Here is a 23,156-nt window from a genome sequence, read left to right on the forward strand (position 1 = left end):
GGAAAAGTTTTAGTTCTGCAGCCTCAACACTAGATGCCTTAAATCCAACACACCATACCTTTAAGTAGAAGTATCCAAGCTGTCATATAAATGTAGTTGAGTAAAAAACACAACACTTGCCTCTGATATGTAGTTCAGTAGAAGTATAAAGTTTAGGGCTGCCCCTGACTAAGACTTTTCCTAGTCGACCAGGAGTCATCATTTAGGGTATTAGTCAACTAGTTGCCTGCATGTTTATGATAATAATTTAATAATTAAATGATATATTTTGGGCGGGGCAACACAATGGTTTGAGTTGAAGGTGTGAGAAAGAATAGTATCAGTAACATTGTTAACACTGTGCTACATTACAGAGAAATACAAAACCGTACTAATGAACCTTCATTAATATAGGCCTATATTTTATCTACAAGTGCACGTCACACACTGGGCGAGCCGCCTGTTAATGATGCTGTGGGCAAAGCAGTAATGATTGTGCTAAGTGGCTAATGGGCATGTAGCTACTTCCATGTTTCAGATGATACGTCATGTTTGTAGTCGACCAATGAAGATGAGTTTACATATCACCTTGGGTTCGTCCTTCACCTTCTCAAAATGATCCCACACTTTGGATTTCCTGCCCGACATGTTATTAACTAGCCTGTGGAATAACTGCAGGTACCAGCCCTGGAAATTAGGGGCCGTACACATGCCGTCTTCAACCACCTGGAAAAAGCAAGGTCGGACTCTAGGCCCTACTCTTCTGCCTTTTTTGTGCCAGCTTTCAAGAGTGCGGCAGCAGGCTGCCTCTGAATTTCCTCTCCAATCACCGTATCATAGCCTTTTTACCTGAAATCCTGAGTGCAGAGCTGATCTACTTCCAGGCGTTGTTTATAAGAGTGTAGGCCTATCGTCTGTGGGACAGATGTAAAGCTCTGGGTAGCCCTGCACTAACATGATCAACCTTTCCATATTTATCACAGACTGATATTTACGGAAGAAGGGAAGGATATCTGTCGGCTGTGGTGGTTTGTAACGTGACTCCTATCTGCTGAGCATGGCCTCTTCCTGTGTCTGTCCTTTTACATTATATTCCCACATGGTCCATTCACATAGGTTTTGATTTATTTTGACAAGCCGTAGAAGCCTTGAAAGAGTTTAAAAGAGTTTGTTTGTTTTTTTCTGCGATTAAGCCACCAGTCAAATCTTGCCTACTAATGACCTTTCTGGTGGACTAACGTTTGGTCGACTATCGGGGTCGAAGTTGAAGTTCCATAAAATGTATGGTAAATACTCAAGTGAAGTACAAGTACTTTGAATTTATTTACCAGATGAGTTTAAGAGTCTTTGAGGAATCTGGAAATACCTTAAAAACAGTGGTAGGACTTGTTAAACGACCTTCTGGCATTTTGAAAGATTGTCAGAAATGATTATCAGCTCTGTTACTGGAATATAATGATAATACATGAGAGGTGCATACTGGGACCAATAAGAACCAGGATGTCATTCGTTTTGCTTCCTCAGAAAGAAATAATAGAGCGAGCGAGCCATATTCATACTGGTGAATAAAATCAAGTGAGACAGCGTTAAATTAGGACAGTCAAATGAATTTGAATTTGAGGCTGTGCAGCGTTCAACCATTGTGAGTTGAAGCCGTAGCTCCAAGTTGCCCTCGCTGTGACCCTGTGGTTCAGCTTTTGTGGTGCAGGCTTTGGAACTCTGATGCTGCTAATGGAAACATTTATACACATTCAGACAGCACAAGTGCAGAGGACTGACTGATCTGTGAGTTTGTGAGTTTACAAAGGTGACAAAGTTCATCAGCTGTGATATATTGTTTATTTGCTTTTGGCTCACTTGTGGATTGTTATGCTTCGGAGTTTGAATGGACCAATCATTGCCAAACCATTTGTTTGCTGTTCAGAGGACCTTTTCCATAACCCTCTTCACTCTCATATCTGAAATGATTCCTCTTTTTTTCCCCCACATATTTGCAGAACTCTAGAAACCAACCCAGGATTTCCCATCCTGGAGACGGTTGTACAGGTCTAGTGTTGTTCCGTTATGAATCCCATTTAATCACCAGTGGATTATTCCGCACCAGTCCTTCCATTGTCGGGGTAATGTGAACACCCATGGCCCTGCAGCATAAGTGTGCATAAAACCATTAGCTGTGTCTAACTCCCTTACACAAAGAGTAATAACACTGGAACAGAGAGTGTGTGTTCTGTCACTGCAAACAATAAAGACAGGAAGTGGGCGGAGTTATCATGAGAATAAGTGGATAATCAGCTGGTCATATGAACTGTCACCATCAGATAGTGATTACGAAAATAATGAAAAAGCATGTGTTTATATGGTCATACTTTTAAATGGGAGATACAGCTGTTTAGTTGCAGGCAGCTGTTCATCATACTGCATATTTTTAGTGATTAATTTCATACTACGGCAGATCTGCCACTTTATTAATCTGCTGCAGGTTGTGTGTATGTGTGAGGGAGAGAAAGTGAGGCCTACAGTGGATTGTTTTAAAGTTTATTTACACTTAACGGTGTACTAAGAAAAAGGATTGGTTTAAACCGTTCGCCTCATGCTCCCATATTGGCCATTTTGTATTTTGCCAGTGGTGTGCAGTGGTATCCCTAAAGGGGTGGCCGGGGGGGCACAGTCACCCTGATACAGCAATTGTATTGCTGTCCTCCCAATGACTGATTATCTCAACGACTATTGGATGGATTGCCATGAAATTTGATATGGACATTCATGCCCCTCGTCAGGATAAATAAAAACAGCCTTAACTTTTTATCTAGCCCCATCTTCAGGTCATTTTTTTAAAAAAGTACTTTAGTTTATGACCAAATACCATCAGCCTCAGGTGTACTTTGTGTTAAGTGCTAATAAGCAAATGTTTGCCTGCTAACATGCTAAATTAAGTCTGGTGATCATAATAAACATCTAAATAAACTGCTAAACATCAGCGTGTTAGCATTATCATTATGAGCATGTTAGCATGTTAACATATTACCATTTAGCTAATTTTCAAAGAACAGCTGTGCCTATGAGGCTGAATTCCAATACACTCCTTACCTTATCGACAAAATGGCTGCAGAAGCAACAAAAGAAACCTAAAAAAAATTCATTGTTAAAGATTTAAGCATTACAGAAACCATCATTTTATCTTATTTCATTGTAGTTCCAATGTATTATGGTTCTTTTCTTTATAACAAGCATTTAAAAAAAAAACGCTAGTAGTGTGCTGATATGTTGGTAGCCAACTAACTAATGACAAATTGTCATTGCTGATTTGTGCATGCATTGAATAGTTTTTTGGTTAGATGCCTAAAAAGGTCTGTGGTTAACACAAGCTTAAGAGACTTTGACGTTTTGTACTACGACATAAAATCTGTTAGTAAATGCCCCACTTGAATGAATTTGGAAGTTGTTTTTTGTCTGAAAAAACACAGTTGCTGAGTCGCGTAGGATCATGGGTAGTGAGTAGATGTGACTTCGCCAGTTCTCGCATGTCTTGTAATTAATAGAGTAACAAATGTCGTCTTAGCGCTATATCTTCGTTGTAGTTTATCTTCAAACCACTAAAAAAAAATGGTTGCCAACAAGTGGCTAAATAGGACCAGAGAATGTCATACAAAAATGTGGCTTTACAGCATCATTGTGTTGGTGACCTTAGTTATTCGACTGTGGTGTAGTTAGTTTATAGCTTAACGTTAGCTTTTTACTTCACATTGCTTTACATTCAAAAATTATGGTGGTGTAAATTTGTGAAGAAAAAAAATTCTTGACAAAATGTGTAAGTGTCATACACTTTTGTTTGCCGGAATTCATTTTCTGCAGTAATCCAAAATTCAGTGGGAAAATCCCATTGGCTTTTTGAAGAGGGAACAGGGCAACGCGGACCTACACATAGACCTACAAAAAAAACGTTACCACTGGAACACTGCAGGGTTTTTTGTTTTTTTTTTTGTTAAATTGATGACTTATTTGGTAGATTGATAGCGTGGAAATTAAGCTGTGAGTGCATCACAAGCATCCATGCTTTTCTATCTCTATCAGACGTTTTGATAATACCATTATTGCCATAGTTACATCTGTTTATATAAACGCCATTGATGATTACTGATGATATATCAGGGTCTCTAAGGGTTGTCCCGTTTCACAGGGGAAGATTTCAACCACTACCCCTTGTAACTCTGCTCAGAGGAGCAAAAATGACTGGGAGGGTTAGAAAATTACAAGTGAGGTTTGGCCTACTGTAAGTACAAACTCACAGAGCTGCTATCATGGCTGTAGACTCCTAATTTTGTTTTTCATTGCTATATAAACAGATATATAGCCAGGAAAAGGTGGATGGATTCAGAAACAAAGGGAATAAATATAGCACCAAGATTTATTCACATTCCTGTGTGTCTCTATCAACATTCTATATTCCAAGAAAAACCCGTGATGAATATTCGTGTCAACCACAGTTTTTAATAAACTATTTTTCCAGGATTCTGGACCATAGCCTCTGATGTCAAAATTTGAGCAATGTAATATCTTAACCCAAAATATTCTTACGTAAAGAAGCTTCACCCAAAAAATAAAGAAAGAGCTTTCAATGAATTTGATGTCCAAGTGAGTGTGGGAAAAGTGTACTGACCTAATGTTTATCAGGGTAACCCAACATGCACTCTCACCCTTAAACTCTAAAATCAGTGACTCCAGGCTCCCACCAACACGTCCACTGTTCTTGCTGTGACCCAGCCTGAGTGTCCCTGTGACCCAGTGTGATAATCCAAACATTATTTTATGGGTAAGACGGCTCTAGTTCAGTCTAAAACACTAAGTCACCACAGGCCAGTGGGACAGCACAGACCCGAGCTGGACGAGCTGCAGGCCCGCAGTCTTTGCAGGCAGGAGGCCTGATAAAGTGAGCTGTTTGAGTTCACAGTTCAGCAGACCCTCCACCCTCAGTGATAGTGCTCCTCCACTGACTCACTCCCACTGACTGGGTCTGACATAACCAGGGGGCCGATAAAGACGGAGGGAGGGGTGGATGACGGAGAGGAGAAGGGGGAAGTGAAAATAGAATGAACAGTAAATAAAGCTGAGGTCACACCACATAATTTAAAGTCTAATTATGGCCTCAATTTGAGCATGAAGACTGGTTTCCAGTACTGTGGAAAGGCTCCACTGCTGAGATTGATGATTGAAATCTATCACCTTCAGATCGAGGTTAGGGAGGGTCATAATAATTCAGATAAAAAAAAAAATGGGGGGGGGGGGCAGAAATGGAATATCATAGAATAAGTATGTTTTCTTTAGTTTATAATCACTTGAAAATAAGAATCGCCGTGTTTTTGTTACCTTAGAAAGAGCTGTTTACGTCTACACAGGGAGCAGGTCCTCGTCTACGGAGATTGTTCTGTTGCACCCCCATGTCTCTACAGTAGCCCAGAACATACACTGGCTCTGGATAGGGTCATTTGCATTTTTGCATTGGCCACCACATTCTCACTCCGATCTCGTCACATATTGATGTTTGGTCATGGACTTTCCACGTCCACATACGACGTGAAAGGTACCCAGGGTGTGTTGGTTGTTGACCTTCCTGGGACACCGTGTCAAGTTCTGCCTGTTACATGCATTGTCTTCTTTCAGAATACACTTCTGTTTTCACAGGAAATTTACCATTTACATACAGTCTCTTTCAAAATAAAACCACCATGTCAGTACAACACTGCAAATTGAATTTTTTTTTCCTTCAACAACAAACACACGTGGTTAGTTTTAGGAAATAACAACAGGGTTTGGCTTTTACAGGACACAAACACCACTCTCTCTTGTCCCGCTGTGTTTCCCCCTGATGCTGCCAGGCACCATTAAACTATAATGGCAACTGGCTGCGTATCATGCCGACGTTAAAGGACACCTTTTTCGTTGGGTTCTGACGCTGCAAGGCACTGCCCAAGCACCGAATTTCAATGACTTTGGAGTGAGACTGGGCTCAGTTAGCAGCCTCTCAGTGACAAGCCAAACACCATCTGAAAAACACTGATTTGTATTGTGAAACTGCTTTATCCAGTGTTTTTACTGGTTTAAATCACCAAGTCCATTTGTTTTGGAGAGGAAGGGACCTCTGTGGATAATTTGGCACCTGGTAAAAACCTCCTGAACAAAGAACATTGAAGGAATTCTACCCAGGAGTTCACGTTTGGCACATGAGAGAAGTTTCAGCTGGATGCAGTCTGCAGTCCTCAGCACTAGATGGCACTAAATCCTACACACTGCTCCTTTAAATGGTACAAAAAAAGAAAGAAACATCAGCAACTGCTACAAAAGTGTTAACATGCAATAAATTAAATTTACAATGTGGAGAAAATTAATCAGGATGAAGCAGTTAATTGCAAACCACACAATTGCAGATCTTTTCATAGCTAGTTAGGATGTTGAGTGTGTGCCCATCTCAGTATAGAGTGACCCTGTGTAAGCCAAAAAAAAAAAAAAGTCTAAAATTTGAGAAGTAGACAACCAGCTGCTTTGTTTTGGTTTCATATTCCCCGAAGGCCTCCTCTCTCTTTCTTCTCTACTTTCTGGCCAGCTCCTACCTGTCGACTGGAGCTTATTGTGCTTTCTAATGTGTGTTTTTAGCAGCAGGACCGGCCTAGCTAAAGGCCATGATCTCATACGACAGAGAAAGGTCCCTTTGACTGATACTGATCTGGTCATAGCTGCCATAGCTCAACCCATAACCTTATACCTCTGCAGGCTGTTTTCATTAGCTCAACCTATATACTGTATATAATACACTACTGTGTGTGACTGATGCTATCAGTGCATCTGGAGGAATCCATGTGTGCTCACACAAGCATGCAGTGTGTGTATGTGAGAGTGCATATTCTGTCATGCTTGTAAGCACATACATGCACGTGCACAGCATTTTCTCTAAATGCAGTATTTATATCAGTACCTGACTGTGTTTCTGGAAGGATTTTGTGTGTGTGTGTGTGTGTGTGTGTGTGTGTGTGTGTGTGTGTGTGTAGCCGTAACTTGATTGCAGTGCCTACTCTTATTGTCCGATGACTGGACATTTTCGCCCAGCTGAACTCTTTCAACTCTGAGGTTTCTCTTCACCACAAACCCAGCTGCAGATGCCCAGTCACGTGCACTCCCCACTTCAAACACACACATACACACACACCATTTCTGCATTTGTCTGTCATCCACATCTCCTTTTGTCTCGCCCTCCATTAGCCAGTTATTCCACTGATTTACACTATCTCTCACATTATCAAACAACAGCAAGTTCTTAGAATCATAATATACTGGGCTGACTCAGACCCTTTCATACACACACACACACACACACACACACACACACACACACACACACAGATGCACATTAAAGTAATATACCCATCATATCTGCTGGTGCTGAAGGCTGCTGTCATGAGCAGAAGGTCATTTTATGATGTGTCTGTGTGAGTGAGAGGAGCGGTGTGAGGCGATGGCAGATGAGGCAGGAGGCGGGCTCTCTCCGCTCTCTGTTTTGTGTAAACTCTGATAGGAGCAGAGTGCCAGTGACAGACTGAAGCCAGGGGGATTTTTTGGAGCATCGGGCAGCTCATTGCACAGCGTTGGAAGAGCTGCAAAGGTGTTGAGATGTTAGTGGGTGCAGATAGGCCTGAGAGTGCGAGAGTGGGCTGCGCTAAATCATTCAAGGAGGTGTTTTTTAAGCTGGTATTGATGATGTCTTTCCTTCAACGTTATATAACACTATATGATATCTAATTAACGCATGTGTGTGCATGTGTGTGGTTAAACCTGTCCTAGTCACACACCCAACGTGGAAAAGGGCTTATGTCTGGATTAGTGTGTCAGGCTAGATTTGGTACTACACACACACTCGTGTTTACAGCCTCTCCTCTAAGAGCATGAATGAGGCCTGTAATAGTTTTTCTTTTCATTCATGATCAGCCCATGTGATCGAGATCTGCCTAACGCCCGCTCGCTCCCACATTTCACCCTGCATGACTGTAACTGCAACCTCTTATTAATGCACATGCACATACATGTTTAAGCTGTGTTATTAGCACGTGTATGTTTGTGTGCTTGTGTGTCTGTGGGCGTAAATATGCGCACGCATGCGTGTATGTTTTTTCCCGTGTGGGAAAATGAGCTGGTGGTGAGGTGGAGCATGAAAGCGATAGTAAACAGAGGCCATTATCAGTGATAAAGCTCCACTCCTATTATGTGGCTGTTTGACTTGTTGTACGTTTACTGTGAGAAAACCAGAGATAAGGACGCAGAGAGAGTGAAGGCAATTTGGACGCACTGATTTGGGATTGGAGGCACAAAGACATCACGGGGCGCGAGGTGGTAGTGTTGTTGAATAGGAGAGGAAAGAGTGAGGGAGGGAGAGGAAGACAGGCAGCGGAGAGGGGTGTGGGAATGGAGGTGTTTAGGGACTCCCTGTGGACTGACTCCGACATGGGAACACACACTCACCCTAACGAAGCGTAGCCGCCCCTCGCTGACTTCATAGGCCTGGGACAGAGGGAGGGATGTCAGAGAGAGGAGGAGGTACAGGTCTGAGACGGATCCATTTTGTTGATACATCATGGACAAAATGGTATGGATGAAAAATACAGATGATGACCTGTAAGGTGGAGCAGGGGAAACAAGGAAAGAGGCCTTCTGATAACAAGTCAGCTGTCATGTGGGTTAAATACCTTGGTTGGAGCAAAACATTCGCATGACATTCAGTAACAGTATTCTCTATTCAATCTCCAGTGCTCTCAGCAGGTTAAAACAATTCATGGACTAAAAGTCAGTCACACTGCCAACTGTAGCATTTTGCTTTTGTGTTTTGCCACAGATTTTTTTGGCATCTACTGTGTTTTTTTTATTTTATTTTACCTTTTTTAACCAGGAAGTCCCATTGAGATTGAAAATCTCTTTTACAAGAGAGACCTTTCTGCCTAAATACACTTTATAGCCACTTTTCATCTCGCTGTATATAGTATTTTGTACTTTTTATTTATAATTTTTCAATACTTTAATAGTAGGCAACCATCATTTCTATGATCTTCAGGTTATTTTAAGTTCCCTATTCATATAAATTTATATAGATATCTACCATGTGTCTATTTTCTTTTATTTCACTTTCCATTTGTGGGATCAATAAAGGTTTTCTAAGGTTTTCTTAAAGGGATATTTTGACAATTTTCAACCAGGTCTGTGTTACTGCAGATGTGGGAGTATGTGCAGATAAATGGCCATTGTTCTTTTATAAATATATATATATGTATATATGTATGTATATACTCAATTTTTGTAAGAAAAAAGCAGACAAAACCAATAACATCATAGGTAAATGTGAAATGCCCAACATCCAGCAAAACAGAAAATAAGAAGAAGCAAGGTGACACTGTAGTACCACTGACAACAGGTCCTTTAAGATCACAAAGGTCCTTAATTTTGATTCCTGGAATCCAGGGTGGAAATCGTCCACTCATGTATGAGCTATCATCCATCTTGTATGTCTAAATACTAAGGGGATAAAACAAAATTCACCAAACAAAATAAACGCACAAATAAACAAGATTTCCATCTTTTCTAATATTCTTCACATTTTTAAGTGGCATGTTTCAGGGAAAAAGTCAGCTGTTCCATAACATAAATGTCCTTAGCTATTTCTATCCATTCAGAGGTTGTTGGAGACTTTACTCAACCATTTCCTCCTTATTGCTTTTTTAAAACCTGCTAGAAGTATTTGTGATAAATACCTGTCCTGCTTTGTTGGCCCAGTTGGCATATTTCCCAAATACATTACACTGAAGTTAAAATCCAGCTCTAAACTCCTCACTGATCTGACCTCTGTAACCACATCTACCCAGGAACTCCCCACCTGTGAGGTAAGCAAAAATCAGCCGGATGACATGAAACCATAGACTGTATAAAAAGCATGAAGCACGTCAGGGATGAGGAATTTCATGTCATCCAGCGGATTTTGTCTGGTGAATGGGGCGGGGAGCCCCGGGAGCTGGCGTCACAGGGGGAAGCCAAACAGTGTTCATCTGCACACATTTTCCCACACTGCAGTGACACAGACCTGGTTAAAAATTGTCCAAATATGCCTTTAAGATAACATTCATTGATCCCACAAATGGAAATTGATACATAGTAGATATTCTATACAGATATAGAGTATGAATGGGCAACTTAGAAAACTAGAAGATTATTGCAATGATGATTGTCTACTATAAAACAAACTAAAATTGGCAAAGTATCCCTTTAAGACTCTTTCTAACCTTTCCAAATAAAGGAAGAATAAAAGAGACCTTTTACCCACATACAGTACACAAGGTATTCTTTATTTTTTGGAAACCATTTCTTCTTGGCAGGCTGGCTTACCAAAAACTTTTACGCCTTCCCAGTCATGACCGGCATTCAGTTGTTTCTCTGTCTGCCGTTACTGCAAAACTGCCAAGGGCCAAATTACCTCCAAAAATGTAACACAAGACTCAACTGAAAATAATACCAAGATTCTCGTCACCGTAGTTTGGAAAACATATGTGCGCGCAACAAAAGGATGTGAGCTATTACGACCACAGACTCGTGGCAGCCAGATTTTAGTGACAGAATGATCCTGACCTCGTGTAGCTTTGTTGAAAATCTTCCTCTGTTTTCATACGGATACAATGCTGACACACAGTCACACTGTCTCTGTCACGCTTGTACGCAGCGCAAACCATTGCGTGTCACCATGTGCAGTTGCTTAAGATACCCAACCTAAGTCTGTCATTATATTGTCATACACGGAGCATTACATCACCAGTCTGTCACTCTCAGTCGATTTGTGGAGACAGCCGAGTGGCGTTCCTCTAGAATAGCACCATTACACAAGGTCGTCATCATAAGCCAATCACTGGAACTGCCTCCCCACTTCAATCGGCCTATCTGTGGCCTGTGATGTGGAGTGGTCACATCAGCCACCACTCTGTCCTCTTCCTGTCTGGAAAACAACACAGCGTGTTGACTGTTGCTCTCATTGATAAAGCGAGGGGGTAAGAAGGAGAGAATGAGAGATTTGTCAGCTGTGCCTGTTTGTGCACGTATGCCTCTTTCTAAGCCGTGATTTCCTGTTTGGATTGTTTACTACAGTACTTTCCTTATTGAGTTTAAAGCTCATTCAGTTTCCTCATCCCTCAATCTTCTTACCTCAAATCATGAGAGGAGGCAGGTGACTGTGGCCTTGTTTAGGCCTGTGTGGGCTGCGGTCTGAGGCTAGGGCTGCAACAATTTATTAAAGTTTTCAGCTATTGAATTAACAGCCAACTGATCTGATAATTGATTATTGGTTTGAGTAATTCTTAAAGAAAAGTTAGTAGTTTCTTTACTCATCTGTTACAATAAACTGAACTGAACTGATCTTTGGGGTTGTGGACAAAACAAGACATTTGAGGATGTCATATTGACCTTTGAGAGACAGTAATAAACATTTTACACCATTTTCTGACAATTTAGAGACTAAACAACTGATTGATTAATTGAGAAAATAACAGACAGATTAATCGACAATTAAAATAATGGTTAGCTGCAGCCCTTTTCGAGGTATAGCTGGATTGATGGAAAATTAATAAGCAACTATTTTGCTAATTAATTAATCATTTCCCTTAAAGATTTAAATAAAAATGTTTAAATAAAGGTCAAATGAATGGAAAAATATATAAAAATTTGTTGTTTTTCATAGTCAGTGTGATAGTAAAGTGAATATCTTTGGGTTTTGGACAATTTTTCAGAAAAAAAGAAGGTTGGAGACATCGACTTTGGCTGTAGGAAACTAGGATCTGTCCTTTTGTTGACTAAAATGCATCAATTGATTTTTGAAATTTGTATTAAATTAAGCAGTAATGAAAATAGTCATTAAATCATAGTTTAAAAATTTAAAAATGTAGAATCATTAGTTGCAGCTCTTGTCCAATCCCGCCTTGAGTGTCTGTTTTTCTTTGCCTACTTCACAATTTTTCCATCTTTAAAGATATTCCCAGGAATGGCAATTGATGGTATTTTTGTGACACCAGTGCCATTATTGATTCTGCTTATCGGTTTGATTCTTTATTGATTCTCTTACTGATTTCTGATCACCTTTCTGTGTGGTAAATAGTAGGCCTACACAGGTTTTCAGTGTCAGCCTTCATCATCTAAAACTGATGAACAGCAATTGCTTTCATTTAGTTTTTATAGTCAAAGAATAAATCAGCTGAGCCTGCCTGTGTGGCACTAATGTTATTATAACAGGATATTTACCCTCTAAGGGACTTGCTGCCCGGTTAGTAAGCACTGTGTCAAATAGTGAAGTAATAATAATAATAGCACATTCCTGGCGTTTCCACCCTGACTCAAAATTACAAACAGCACTGTTGTCATCTTTCTTCGTGAAACTGAGGCCAAGCTTTGGATCATTCCCTCCTCTCTGCCATGACTCTTTCTAGTTGTACGTTTCCAGCAGCGTAGAGGCATGAGTTTGATGTCATTGTTTTGCAATGCGCAACTTTTAGAAAAACATGTCGGCATTGATTAAAGGAACAGCTAAGCTCGGAGGCACACGATGCTGATGAATCAGGCAATTTGGAACCTGTTTTTAACTGAAACAAGTTCCCGAGTCCCTTTCCTACGTATTCATTGTGAGTTTTATGTTGTATTTGTCTTTGATAATAAATTTTTTTCTGCCTTTATTGTGCAGGTTAAAAGCACCAAGCAGTAGAAATCAGTGAATGTGACTGAGTCATTCTCTGCGTTTGTTTAACAGAGTTTTTTTTCTGACTGCAGATAAAGATCAGTGAGAGAAATCAGAGCACAGCCGTATGTGCTGACCTGATAATAATACAGTAACACCTTTCCCTAAAATTGAGCGATTTGCTCCATCTAGTGGCGCCTTTATGAAACTTCAACCTGCAGAACTTGTGACTACGGATGGCTTACTGAATGGATCTAGGGGCCCAAAGTGTCAAGGGAATGTCACCCAAATTAAAGCGCACGACAAAGACACTCATAAAGACCACAAAGAGATGCAAAGAGACACAAAACAGCTACAAAAAAGGGCAAAACAACCACAAAGTCTGTGTGTCTTTCTCCTGTGTAGGAGAAGTGGGGGGCCTCTCTGTGCCTAGGTGCCCATTGTCTCATAATCCATGTATCCCTGTAATATATTTAAATGTAATAGTAAATGTACTGCATCAGTGTGCTGTTTCTGAGCATGATTTGAATGTCTCTTTTCCTCTCTGGTCTCTCTGCTTTCAGGATGATGATCCCTCTGTTTGATGATGACACTGGTCTGCTCGCACTGGCCGGCATGGTGAGATAGATTTTTATTAGTGTTATTTGTCAGGAGGAAACTTTGAGGAAGAGTTTTTGGCTGAAAAGTTTTATGTCATGTACTTTAAAGGTCAACGGTCATTAGTGCAGTAAGTATTTAACTTCTGTGCTGATAATCTTGTTCAGACAGGTGATAAACTGTCTCTGATTCACTACACTGTATGACTGAATGATGCTCTCTCTCACACAGGGAGACACCGTGATCGATTGCTTCGAAGTGTCCAACTCTGAGCCGTTCCTCACGCAAGGTAAAGTCATCCTTTAATTGTCTGGTCAGATTATTACATCTCTCCCTCCTAGTATCTGATCCTTTTCTTTCTGTTTTTCTTTTCTCTACATTTTACCTCCATAGTGAGCCACTGTCTGACGGACTTCTCAACACGAGGAGTCGCCATGGTACCCAAGCATGTGTTGGATGTCATGTCCTGCGAAGTGATGCGCGTGCTTCAGCTGACAGACAGCTGCATTGTGCCGATCAGCTATCAAGTCCCTCGCAAGGTGTGTATGCGCACAGACACTGCTGCCACCCCAACATGGACAGCAGATTCATCTAGAGCTGGGTATGGATCAAAGTACTGATACCTTGACCTTGACTTTGATACCGGTTCCTGAACAGTACTTTTTTCTATCTGCGTTTACACATTGCTCACAGTAGTTAGCAGCTTAACATGGTGTTTTTCCTGTTTGCCCCTACGATGTTAGACAGCCAATCACCAATGTTATTAGATGAAAATTTGGTGCCATTTGACAAAGCATTTTTCAATACTCGATAGTATCAAAGCAATCTGGTCTGTGCCTTTAACTGTTGAAGTTCAGCACCCAGTCCTAGGTTCATAACCTCTGCAGCTAATGTACATCTCTGCACTGGTATTGCATGTTTTCCAGCATTCAGGCAGCGAGTTCCATGATGATCTTTACCCAGATACAGTGGGCACAACTCCAGCCATGTCTGCTGAGGAGTGGTGGAACGGAGGGAACAAGCAGGTAAAGGATCTCTACTCTCAGTAAGTTTATCTGTCCTTCACACTGTAGGGATGTCTCACACTATCAGCTCTGTGTCCTCAGGTGGAGAAAGTCAGCCTCCACCCAGACAAACAGCCCAAACCAAAGGCTCCAGCTGCAAAGCAGGCACCTGCTAAGAAGGAGCTGACCAGTGGGGGGAGCAAGGAGGTAGAAAATGTTTTAGTATGACTTGGTGTTGCATCTGACCATTAAGATTACACTGGCTATCCATTAGAAGTAATTGTACAAGTGGATATTCTTGGTGCAATCCTAAATGTGGTGTAGTTGAAACTTTTAACATCCAGCCACTGTTCTACAGGATCCAGCACGTGGCTGCTCCACCTCCAGTAGTCCTCTGACCACTCCCAGCAGCAGCGCTGCCCCGTCCCGCTCTCCCTCCTCCACTTCTGGCCTCTCCTCGGGCTTCCTCCCAAGCCCCAGTCCCAGCCAGAGCGCCAAGGCCATCCAGAACATGCTGGGTATACACACAGCACACACACTCACACACACTTGAAATCTCTCATTCTGCATTATGGTGTTGTTTAGCGTCAAAGCTGTTGATTAAGGATTATCTCTGATTCAGGGCCGACCTCCAAGTTCCGTCACATCCAGGGCGCAGTGATGCACCGGGACACACACATCACCAACCTGAAGGGCCTCAACCTGACTACACCAGGTGAGAGCGACGGCTTCTGTGTCAACCGCGAACGAGTGGCAGTGCCTCTGTCCATCTCTGGGGGCCAGATCGCCGTCTTTGAGGTAAGGCAGCAGCTCGGGATTAAATTAAAAACTGTGGTCGGCCTAATGTTGAGGGTTTCTTTTTTCCCTTGTACTTAAATACTTTAGAAATCAGACTCTAGTGTACTGCACATGAGTGCGTGACTGATTGTATTCCCCTCCTCAGCGCTCTCAGCCTGGCAGGCTTCCAGACACAGCCCTGCCCACCATCCAAAACTCTGTCAATGTGGTCGACTTCTCTTGGGACCCCTTTGACACACACCGGCTTGCTGTGGGTGAGTGAATACACGTGCTGTGTCAGTGTGAGAATCTGTAGCTCTATGTTGTGCCGTCTGTGTGTGCTGATATGTGCAGGAGTGTGATTTGACATGCCGTCTCTTTGTCTGTGCTAGCTGGTGATGATGCAAAGATCCGGGTGTGGCAGGTGCCAAAGGGAGGGCTGACAGAGACCCTGACTGAGCCTGAGTTCATCTTGCAAGGTACGATTCCACCCTCAGTTTAGTTTAGAAAAAGGTTTTTGACTGACAAGCCTGGCACACACAACAGGAGAAGTTAAAGTTAACTGACAGCTGCTGTGACCCCTCGTAGGCCACACGGAGAAGATTTACTCGATCAAGTTCCACCCTCTGGCCAGCGGACTCCTGGTGTCTTCATCCTACGATCTCACAGTCAGACTGTGGAACCTGGAGAGCAAAGAACAGGTCAAAATCCTCACCGGACATCAGGAACAGGTGGGTGACCAAGATATAGACTGTTTGTTTGTTTGCTTAAACATACTGGTGTTAACAAAGCAAACTGTCCATTTTACAAGTCTCTAAGTTTTCTTCTTCTTCATCTTTCTTGTTTCTTGTTGTGGATTGTATTCAGATCTTTGGCATGGCCTGGAGCCCAGATGGTAAGCTCTTGGCCACAGTGTGCAAAGACGGGAAAGTTCGCATCTATGATCCCCGCAAGTCCACTGCACCTGTGCAGGTATGTACAGCACATTGGGAAATATGGGAAGATGCAATTAAAAAAAGATGAGCTTTGTGTTTTTATTTTGACACTTAGATTTCATTAGGTCCTTTTTGTCAAAAGCAATAATACAGAACATCAAGAACATTGCCAAGAATTATGACATTCATCATATCCAGATAGTAGACATACTCTGTTATGGGTTATAGGCTGGGGGTCCAAACAGGGTCCTCCAAATATATCATCCATTTTGTACATCTTGCAATGTAAAAAGAATTTCCAAGTCTTCGTTGGAAAGTCCGTCTTTCCAGCTTTGCACACCGAGTCCGTGTCAATAGTGTGTTACTGTTTTGTAAAAGCAATAAGATGCCTTTGTGATAATACACAGTGAGTTTGAATATGTGAGAGGATTGTCATGACAGGAAGCAGTTCATTACAGTGTTGTTTGATCAGTTAAATAAGTTTCTTTTTGGTTCATTCACACATTAAATCTTCAGTTACATATCTTACTTTTTTTTTAGGAGGGTCCAGGTCCTGAGGGCCACAGGGGAGCTCGTGTGGTGTGGGTGTGTGAGGGCAAGTACCTGCTGGTGTCAGGATTTGACAGGTACTGAGCATGGGAAAGATTTTTTTCTTTCCTCAAAGTGTCATAAAGTAGGAGAAAAATGTATGTATAGAAATATATATATATATATATATATACACAGATCAGCCAGAACATTAAAACCACTGACAGATGACATGAACAATACTGACCATGTCGTTACAACGCCATGCTCTGCTGGGAAACCTCTGGTCCTGGCATTCATGTGGATGTCACTTGAAGCACTTCACTCATCCAAACACCGCTGCTGACCAAGTTCCCCCCATAGAAATGGCCTGAGGAACATGGCAAAGCGTGCAAGGCATCAACCTGGCCTCCAAATTCCCCCGATCCCAATCTGATCGAGCATCCGCGGGATGTGCCAGTACCCAACCGACAGGTCTCAAAGGATCCACCACCAGCCGCCAGGTGCCAGACTCCAAAGCACAGCCCCAGAGGTCCCATGTCCATGCCTCGACATGTCAGAGCTGAGTCCGATTCAAAAAGGCCCCACTGTGGATCAGGGGTACCTCTGGAGTACTGGCACGGCCCACGAATACTCAATCAGATTGGGATCTGGGGAATTTGGAGGCCAGGTCAATGCGTTGAGCTCTGTGTCAAGTGGTATGCACATGAATGCCAGTAGCCAAAAGTTTCTCAGCAGAACAAATCACTGCTTTTATATATGGCCTCTACAGTGTTATCAGAGCAGCAGCAGCAGGTCAGTCAAAGGAAAAGTTCACAACTGACTCTTTCTTGTTGTCCTTCTGCAGTCGCAGTGAGAGAGGACTCTACCTGTACTCTGCTGACTCCCTGTCCTCTGGAACCGTAGCCACCGCCTCTATAGACATCTCCCCCTCTACTCTCATCCCTTTCTACGACCCCGACACCAGTGTGGTCATCCTCTCTGCAAAAGTGAGCAAATTAAAAATCAAACTATCGTTGCATATAAGATACATTTGAAAATCAAAACTGAGAACAACGTATGAATTAGATGAAACCTGTGTGTGTCATTTTTGTTCCAGGGTGATACCAGAGCCCACGTTTATGAGGTTTGCCCTGAAGATCCGTATTTTGTTGAGTGCAGCAGCTTTAACACCTCTGAGCCTCATAAGGTACTGAGCTGACAGCTTCTGTTGTCGTATTTTAATTGATGTGTCACTAAAGCCTGTGACACGTGCGTGATGCTGTATGTGCTTTTATTTGCTAAACTCAGACACTTCCTGATTGTTTCCTGTCCGCAGGGCTTCGCCTTTCTGCCCAAGACAGAGTGCAACGTGCGGGATGTGGAGATAGCAGTGGGAGTAATGCTCACCAAGACAACCATAGAGCCAGTGGCCTTCAGAGTGCCACGGGTCAAGGTGAGCCAACTGCACCACCCAGTGGACTTCATGTGCATGCTTTCCTTCCTGCTGGTTATTTCTAGGAAACTAGTGCAGAGCCTGTTCAATCATGCCTGTTGAGAACGGCTGATTGATTGGCCTGTGGTACAGCTGTTGCAGCTTTCTTGAGAAATGCACATAGGACCAACATCACTCTCGACAGTGTGCTTCTTTGGGTCCCAAACAGGCTTTGACGTAAAAAAAGCAGATCCCTGAAGCTCCGCCCCCGCTGCTGCACTGAGCCACAGAGTGCTGCTAGTTTGTTCACTCAAAGTTTACTTATACTGAACGTGTAGCGTCTCCAAATCACCCTAATTTCGACAATGCACGTCCTTGGGTCCCTGGCAACACACGCGCCAAGTGTGAAGTAGATCGGACGAACGGTTCTCCAATCAGACAGAGATTCTTTGCTCTGTAGTGAGAAGGTTGTTGCTTTAACTGTATAAAGTATTAATAACTCTATGTGTAACTCTGTGTCTCCAGAAAGAGTTTTTCCAGGACGATGTGTACACAGACACCGCAGTCTGGTGGGAACCTGCACTGACTGCCTCTGCCTGGCTGTCTGGCTCCAACGGCCAGCACAAAAAGATCAGCCTGAAACCTAAAGACATGACGCCAGGTGTGGACGCAGACGTTATTAATACGTACCATGTGACTTTGCCTGACACAGCTCTTGCTCCAGATGATGATGCTAACTTCTACAATCTACATGCCAGTGTTGGATATGACCTTGAATGTGTTTGTGATGCTGTGTGTGCTTTAACTCTTAGTGAGCGAGGCCCCCAAAGAGGCTCCAGTCAGGAAATACCTGCCCTCATCTGTTTACCTGGAGGAGAAGACTGATGAACAGAAGAAAGAGGAGGTGAGGATGAGCTGCATCGCATATGTCGGCCATCTTTTGTACATAAATTCATTTCAAAATCATCGTGTACATGTTACTTAAGAAAAGTTGCCGTGTTCATGTACTGAGTATGCGTATGTACGTCCCAGCTGCTCAGTGCCATGGTGGCTAAGCTGGGGAACATGGACGACCCGCTGCCACAGGAGTCCTTCGAGGGGGTTGACGAGGACGAGTGGGTGAGTGAATGTGATGGAAACAGCTGTGAAGTCTCGACTCTAATGACACTAGTGTTCATGATTTAAGTTGCACACTCTGCCTCCACTGTACCAGTTACATACAGTAGAATTTGACGAACATGCATGCAATCGCACCAATCGGCTCAGGGTTCAAAGGTTTAAATACTTGTGAAAGGCGTCTGAAAGCGGCACAAGACAAGTGATGTCGCTTCAGGTTTTAACGTGTTAAGTCAACGCAAATTTATTCCATGTCTCTAATCCATCTTTGCTAACTGTGCCTGTTGTGTCGTCCAGGATGACTAGAGGAGACACCATCTTTCCTTCAGTTCAATTATGGTGCCAACAGCCGAGAGGAGAGAACAGATCAACCGTCAAGTCATGTTGCCATTTGCGTGTGCGATGGTGCCACCCACACGTCCTCTGAGCTCAATCAGCTAACATCTCAGCGCACAAACAACACTGTACAATGTGAAAGTATAAATGATATGCGGGGAAAAAAAATCACCATAACTATAACACCCTCTGAGATTAGTATGTATCACAATAACTGTTAAGGTTTGGAAAATCAAATGTCATGTTGTCTAGTTTGGTGTTCGTCGTATTCGACTGCATGAAATTTGATATGAAAATCATTTTCAGCTGTAATCCTTAAATATTACAGAGGTCATTCTGGGATAAATCTGATATCGTAATTGCTTTGTTTGTCACAAAATTGTCTCACTATACATGATGTTTTTAAAGAAATCCCACCATACAAGATGACACAACAGTAAATGTCAGAAAATAGTCCACTGGAATCTTATATCAGGACACCTCAAGCATGTTTCCTGTAAACCACAGATCTAAGTCAGTGCAAGGTGAATTAAACAACAGGTGATCATAGCAATAATACCTCTGCGTCATGCTACAGTGCCAGATGTAAAAGATGGTTTTTATAGATTAGTATTTCGCATAGCTTCTCTTTTTGGTAGTGGTATGTGGCCGTGGTTTAAAGGTTCAGTTTGTAGGATTTAGGGGGCTATGTTGGCAGAAATTCATTTTTTCTTTAGTGTATAATCACCTGAAAATAAGAATCGTCGTGTTTTTGTTACCTTAGAATGAGATGTTTATATCTACACTGGGAGTGGGACCTCGTCTACTGAGATCGCCATGTTGCACCACCATGTTTCTACAGTAGTCCAGAGCGGACAAACGAAACACTGGCTCTAGATAGGGTCATTTGTGTTTTGGCCAAACATTGCTGGAAAAACACTGATTTTTAACGTGAAACTGCTTTATTCAGTGTTTTTACCCTTTCAAATCACCGGGTCTGTTTGTCTGGGAGAGGAAGAAACCTCTGCGGATTATTCGGCTACCGATAAAACCCTCCTGAACGTCTGAATCTCTAGTTATCAGAGATAAAAGGTGAACAAATACAAACAGGTGCTGGGCTAGCAGTCTGTCTCTGACATGCCATACAGCGTTGGAGAAACACTGATTTGTAACATGAAACTGCTTTATATTCAGTGTTTTTACCAGTTTGAATCACCTGGGGTCTCATTTATAAACATTGCGTGCGCACAAAACGAGGCCTGAAAGAGGCGTTCGCCAATTCCCACGCAAAAATTGTGATGTATAAAAACAAACTGGAGACAGGACATTGGCAACCCAGATGATGAGGTGGAAGCCTGATTTCTGGAGCCCTAGAAATTGTCGAATATTTTGTGCCGCATGCCATTTTTGGCTTTTGTCCGCACGTACATTTTAAGTATGGATGCTACACTTTGTTTTATAAATGAGACCTCAGGTTCATTTGTTGTGGAGAGGAAGAGTCCTCTGTGGATTATTTGGCTCTGTTAAAAACCTCCTGAGCACAGAACGCTGAAGGAATTCTAATCGACATAAGTTTTATCTAGTTGCAATGTGCAGTCTTCACCACTAGATGCCGCCAAACCCCCCTTAATTCTCACACACTGTACCTTTAAGCATGATAATACACTCTGAGGTGTCCTGATATAAAGCGTAATGGCCTCCTCTTGTGCCCAGTCTGTTGTTTCCTGATATCAACACACCAGTTTGTGTATCGTTGCATACGAAGTTGTTATCTGTGTGTGCACACTTACCTCCGCTGTGGACCACCGCTTGCTTTTCCTACCGGCCAGTCACATGAGCACGCTCAGTCACAATGTGTCTTCTGAAAGATGTAATGTTGTTGATCATGCATCTGATTTTAAACAAAAAAACAACAGTCTTCCTGTTTGATCAGGTGAAACACACACACACACACACACACACACACACACACACACACACACACACACACGATTACTGTAACATGCTCAAGCCTTCAGCAGCAAAAACCACACTGAGGATACAACAGGGTCACCAGTGTTCATGTTTGGTCATGAACTGGAATTTCTTATGACGACGACAATGAGTTCACCTTTCCGTTGCCAATGATAAAGTGAAATGCCATTTAAAAATAATGTGTTACTGTATTTGTACAAGTTAGATCTGATTGAATGTTTTGCTGTCTGGTAGTCTTATAATAGTCATATAAGTAGGGGTTAAAGGTCAGTCAAACTGGGACGTTGTTATGCATTGAAAGCCAAACCACCTCCTTACTGGAGTTTTTAGAGGGGCCTTTGTATACTCTGAGATTTCCTTTCTTTCTTTTCTTGTTTGCTGGGCAACTTTTAATCATGATTGTTTTTGTTTTTCAGACTGTTCGGGGATATTCCTCACTTAAATGAGCTAATTTTCTTATCTAATGTTTACTAGTATTAAGTAATCATGGCGGTAGTTAGACAACGACAGGACAGTATTAATAAATTACAACGCAGCCATAAACAGGTGTCATGTAATTTCCAATCAGGGCTACAGCAATATCGTCACTAATCCAGGCTTGAACCCAGTGTTTGTTAACAACCTCTGATGGACTGAAGCGAAGCGTCGATTCAGCCATGCATGGTCGTGCACATCACGTTGTACAGGTGAACTGCAGGTGTCGTAGGTGTTTGTGTGTGATGTACACTGTATGTGCTTGTGATTCTTCAACGCCATACTTTGTGACATTGGGATTGGATTACTTGCCTTCCATTGTGTTTAAATAAAATAAAGAAACTTCCTTTTTATACAGTGAGTAAAGCATTGTTGTTTTTCATCTGTTGTACTCGAGGAATGGTCTGTGGATTTTTTTCAATATTGTCTTGCAATAAACACATTTTTGAACCCAACTTGTTCTATTGTGATGAAGTCACTATGAAGATTGTAGTGAATAGATATGTGGGGATGGCTTAAAAACCTTTGAGGCTGTAGCGGGCTGTAGCTGGAGTGATGACACCAGTATCATAACATATATAAAACTAGACGAACTAAGGAATCCAGTGGTACCAACCATGTCATGCTAGCTTCTCAGGAAGGGGGCTAAACAAGTTAGGCTAAATTTTGATAAGGGAAAAACTGGCATTCACAGGTCCCTTGACCTCTGACCTCAAGATACCTGAATGAAAATGGGCACTGTGGGTACCTCCTTTACAAACATGCCCACTTTATGAAAGTCTAATGCAGTCTGGGGCAAAAATATACACTTCTTTGCATACAGTATAACTGTTATTTTTGCCTATTGGAATATTTCCACATGCTGAAGTCTCAAAACAGTCTTGGAATAAATCGGCTTTCACTGAGACCATTAATTTGAAACTGACATCACTATATAAAATGACCTGTAGAATAATCACAGCCTCATAAAACTCTGAGCAGTAAAACAGAAACAAACTAGAGACCTCAGGCATTCAGAGGATGTATGGTTTTCACAGGTATATTGTCAATAAGCTCGTTTCTCAGCACTTTCCTGAACAGAAGCGCTAGCCATCCAGTCGTGGAAAAGTGGAATTCTTACAGAAATCTCCAAATGTCAAATGTTTTTGATGCCAAAAATACCACAGCATGGATTTTTCTGTGGTGTCCCTTAAAGGACTTGGTGTCTAAACGTGTTTTGTTGGAGTGATTTCTGACCGTTATTATCAATTCTCGGATGGTAATTTTTTTTTATTTTGCACCAAAACTGTATAACAAATGGTATC

General features: G+C 42.1%; 1 protein-coding gene across 1 annotated transcript in view; it reads left to right on the forward strand.

Moving 5' to 3' along the window:
• coro7 (coronin 7) overlaps nt 1-22,307 on the forward strand; it is a 156,270-nt gene extending 133,963 nt beyond the window's left edge. The window contains exons 10-28 of the mRNA XM_049560572.1: nt 13,282-13,336; nt 13,547-13,604; nt 13,709-13,854; nt 14,242-14,340; nt 14,422-14,526; nt 14,678-14,837; nt 14,942-15,117; nt 15,263-15,371; nt 15,489-15,575; nt 15,685-15,827; nt 15,964-16,068; nt 16,572-16,657; nt 17,407-17,548; nt 17,659-17,748; nt 17,878-17,994; nt 18,499-18,634; nt 18,786-18,877; nt 19,006-19,092; nt 19,387-22,307. Of these exons, the coding sequence (XP_049416529.1) occupies nt 13,282-13,336; nt 13,547-13,604; nt 13,709-13,854; nt 14,242-14,340; nt 14,422-14,526; nt 14,678-14,837; nt 14,942-15,117; nt 15,263-15,371; nt 15,489-15,575; nt 15,685-15,827; nt 15,964-16,068; nt 16,572-16,657; nt 17,407-17,548; nt 17,659-17,748; nt 17,878-17,994; nt 18,499-18,634; nt 18,786-18,877; nt 19,006-19,092; nt 19,387-19,395 (2,002 nt within the window). The 3' untranslated portion in view covers nt 19,396-22,307. The remainder of the gene's footprint in view (nt 1-13,281; nt 13,337-13,546; nt 13,605-13,708; nt 13,855-14,241; nt 14,341-14,421; nt 14,527-14,677; nt 14,838-14,941; nt 15,118-15,262; nt 15,372-15,488; nt 15,576-15,684; nt 15,828-15,963; nt 16,069-16,571; nt 16,658-17,406; nt 17,549-17,658; nt 17,749-17,877; nt 17,995-18,498; nt 18,635-18,785; nt 18,878-19,005; nt 19,093-19,386) is intronic.
• Nucleotides 22,308-23,156: the final 849 nt, after the last annotated feature.

Source organism: Epinephelus fuscoguttatus, linkage group LG19 (genome assembly GCF_011397635.1).
Source record: "Epinephelus fuscoguttatus linkage group LG19, E.fuscoguttatus.final_Chr_v1".
Classification (NCBI taxonomy): domain Eukaryota; kingdom Metazoa; phylum Chordata; class Actinopteri; order Perciformes; family Serranidae; genus Epinephelus; species Epinephelus fuscoguttatus.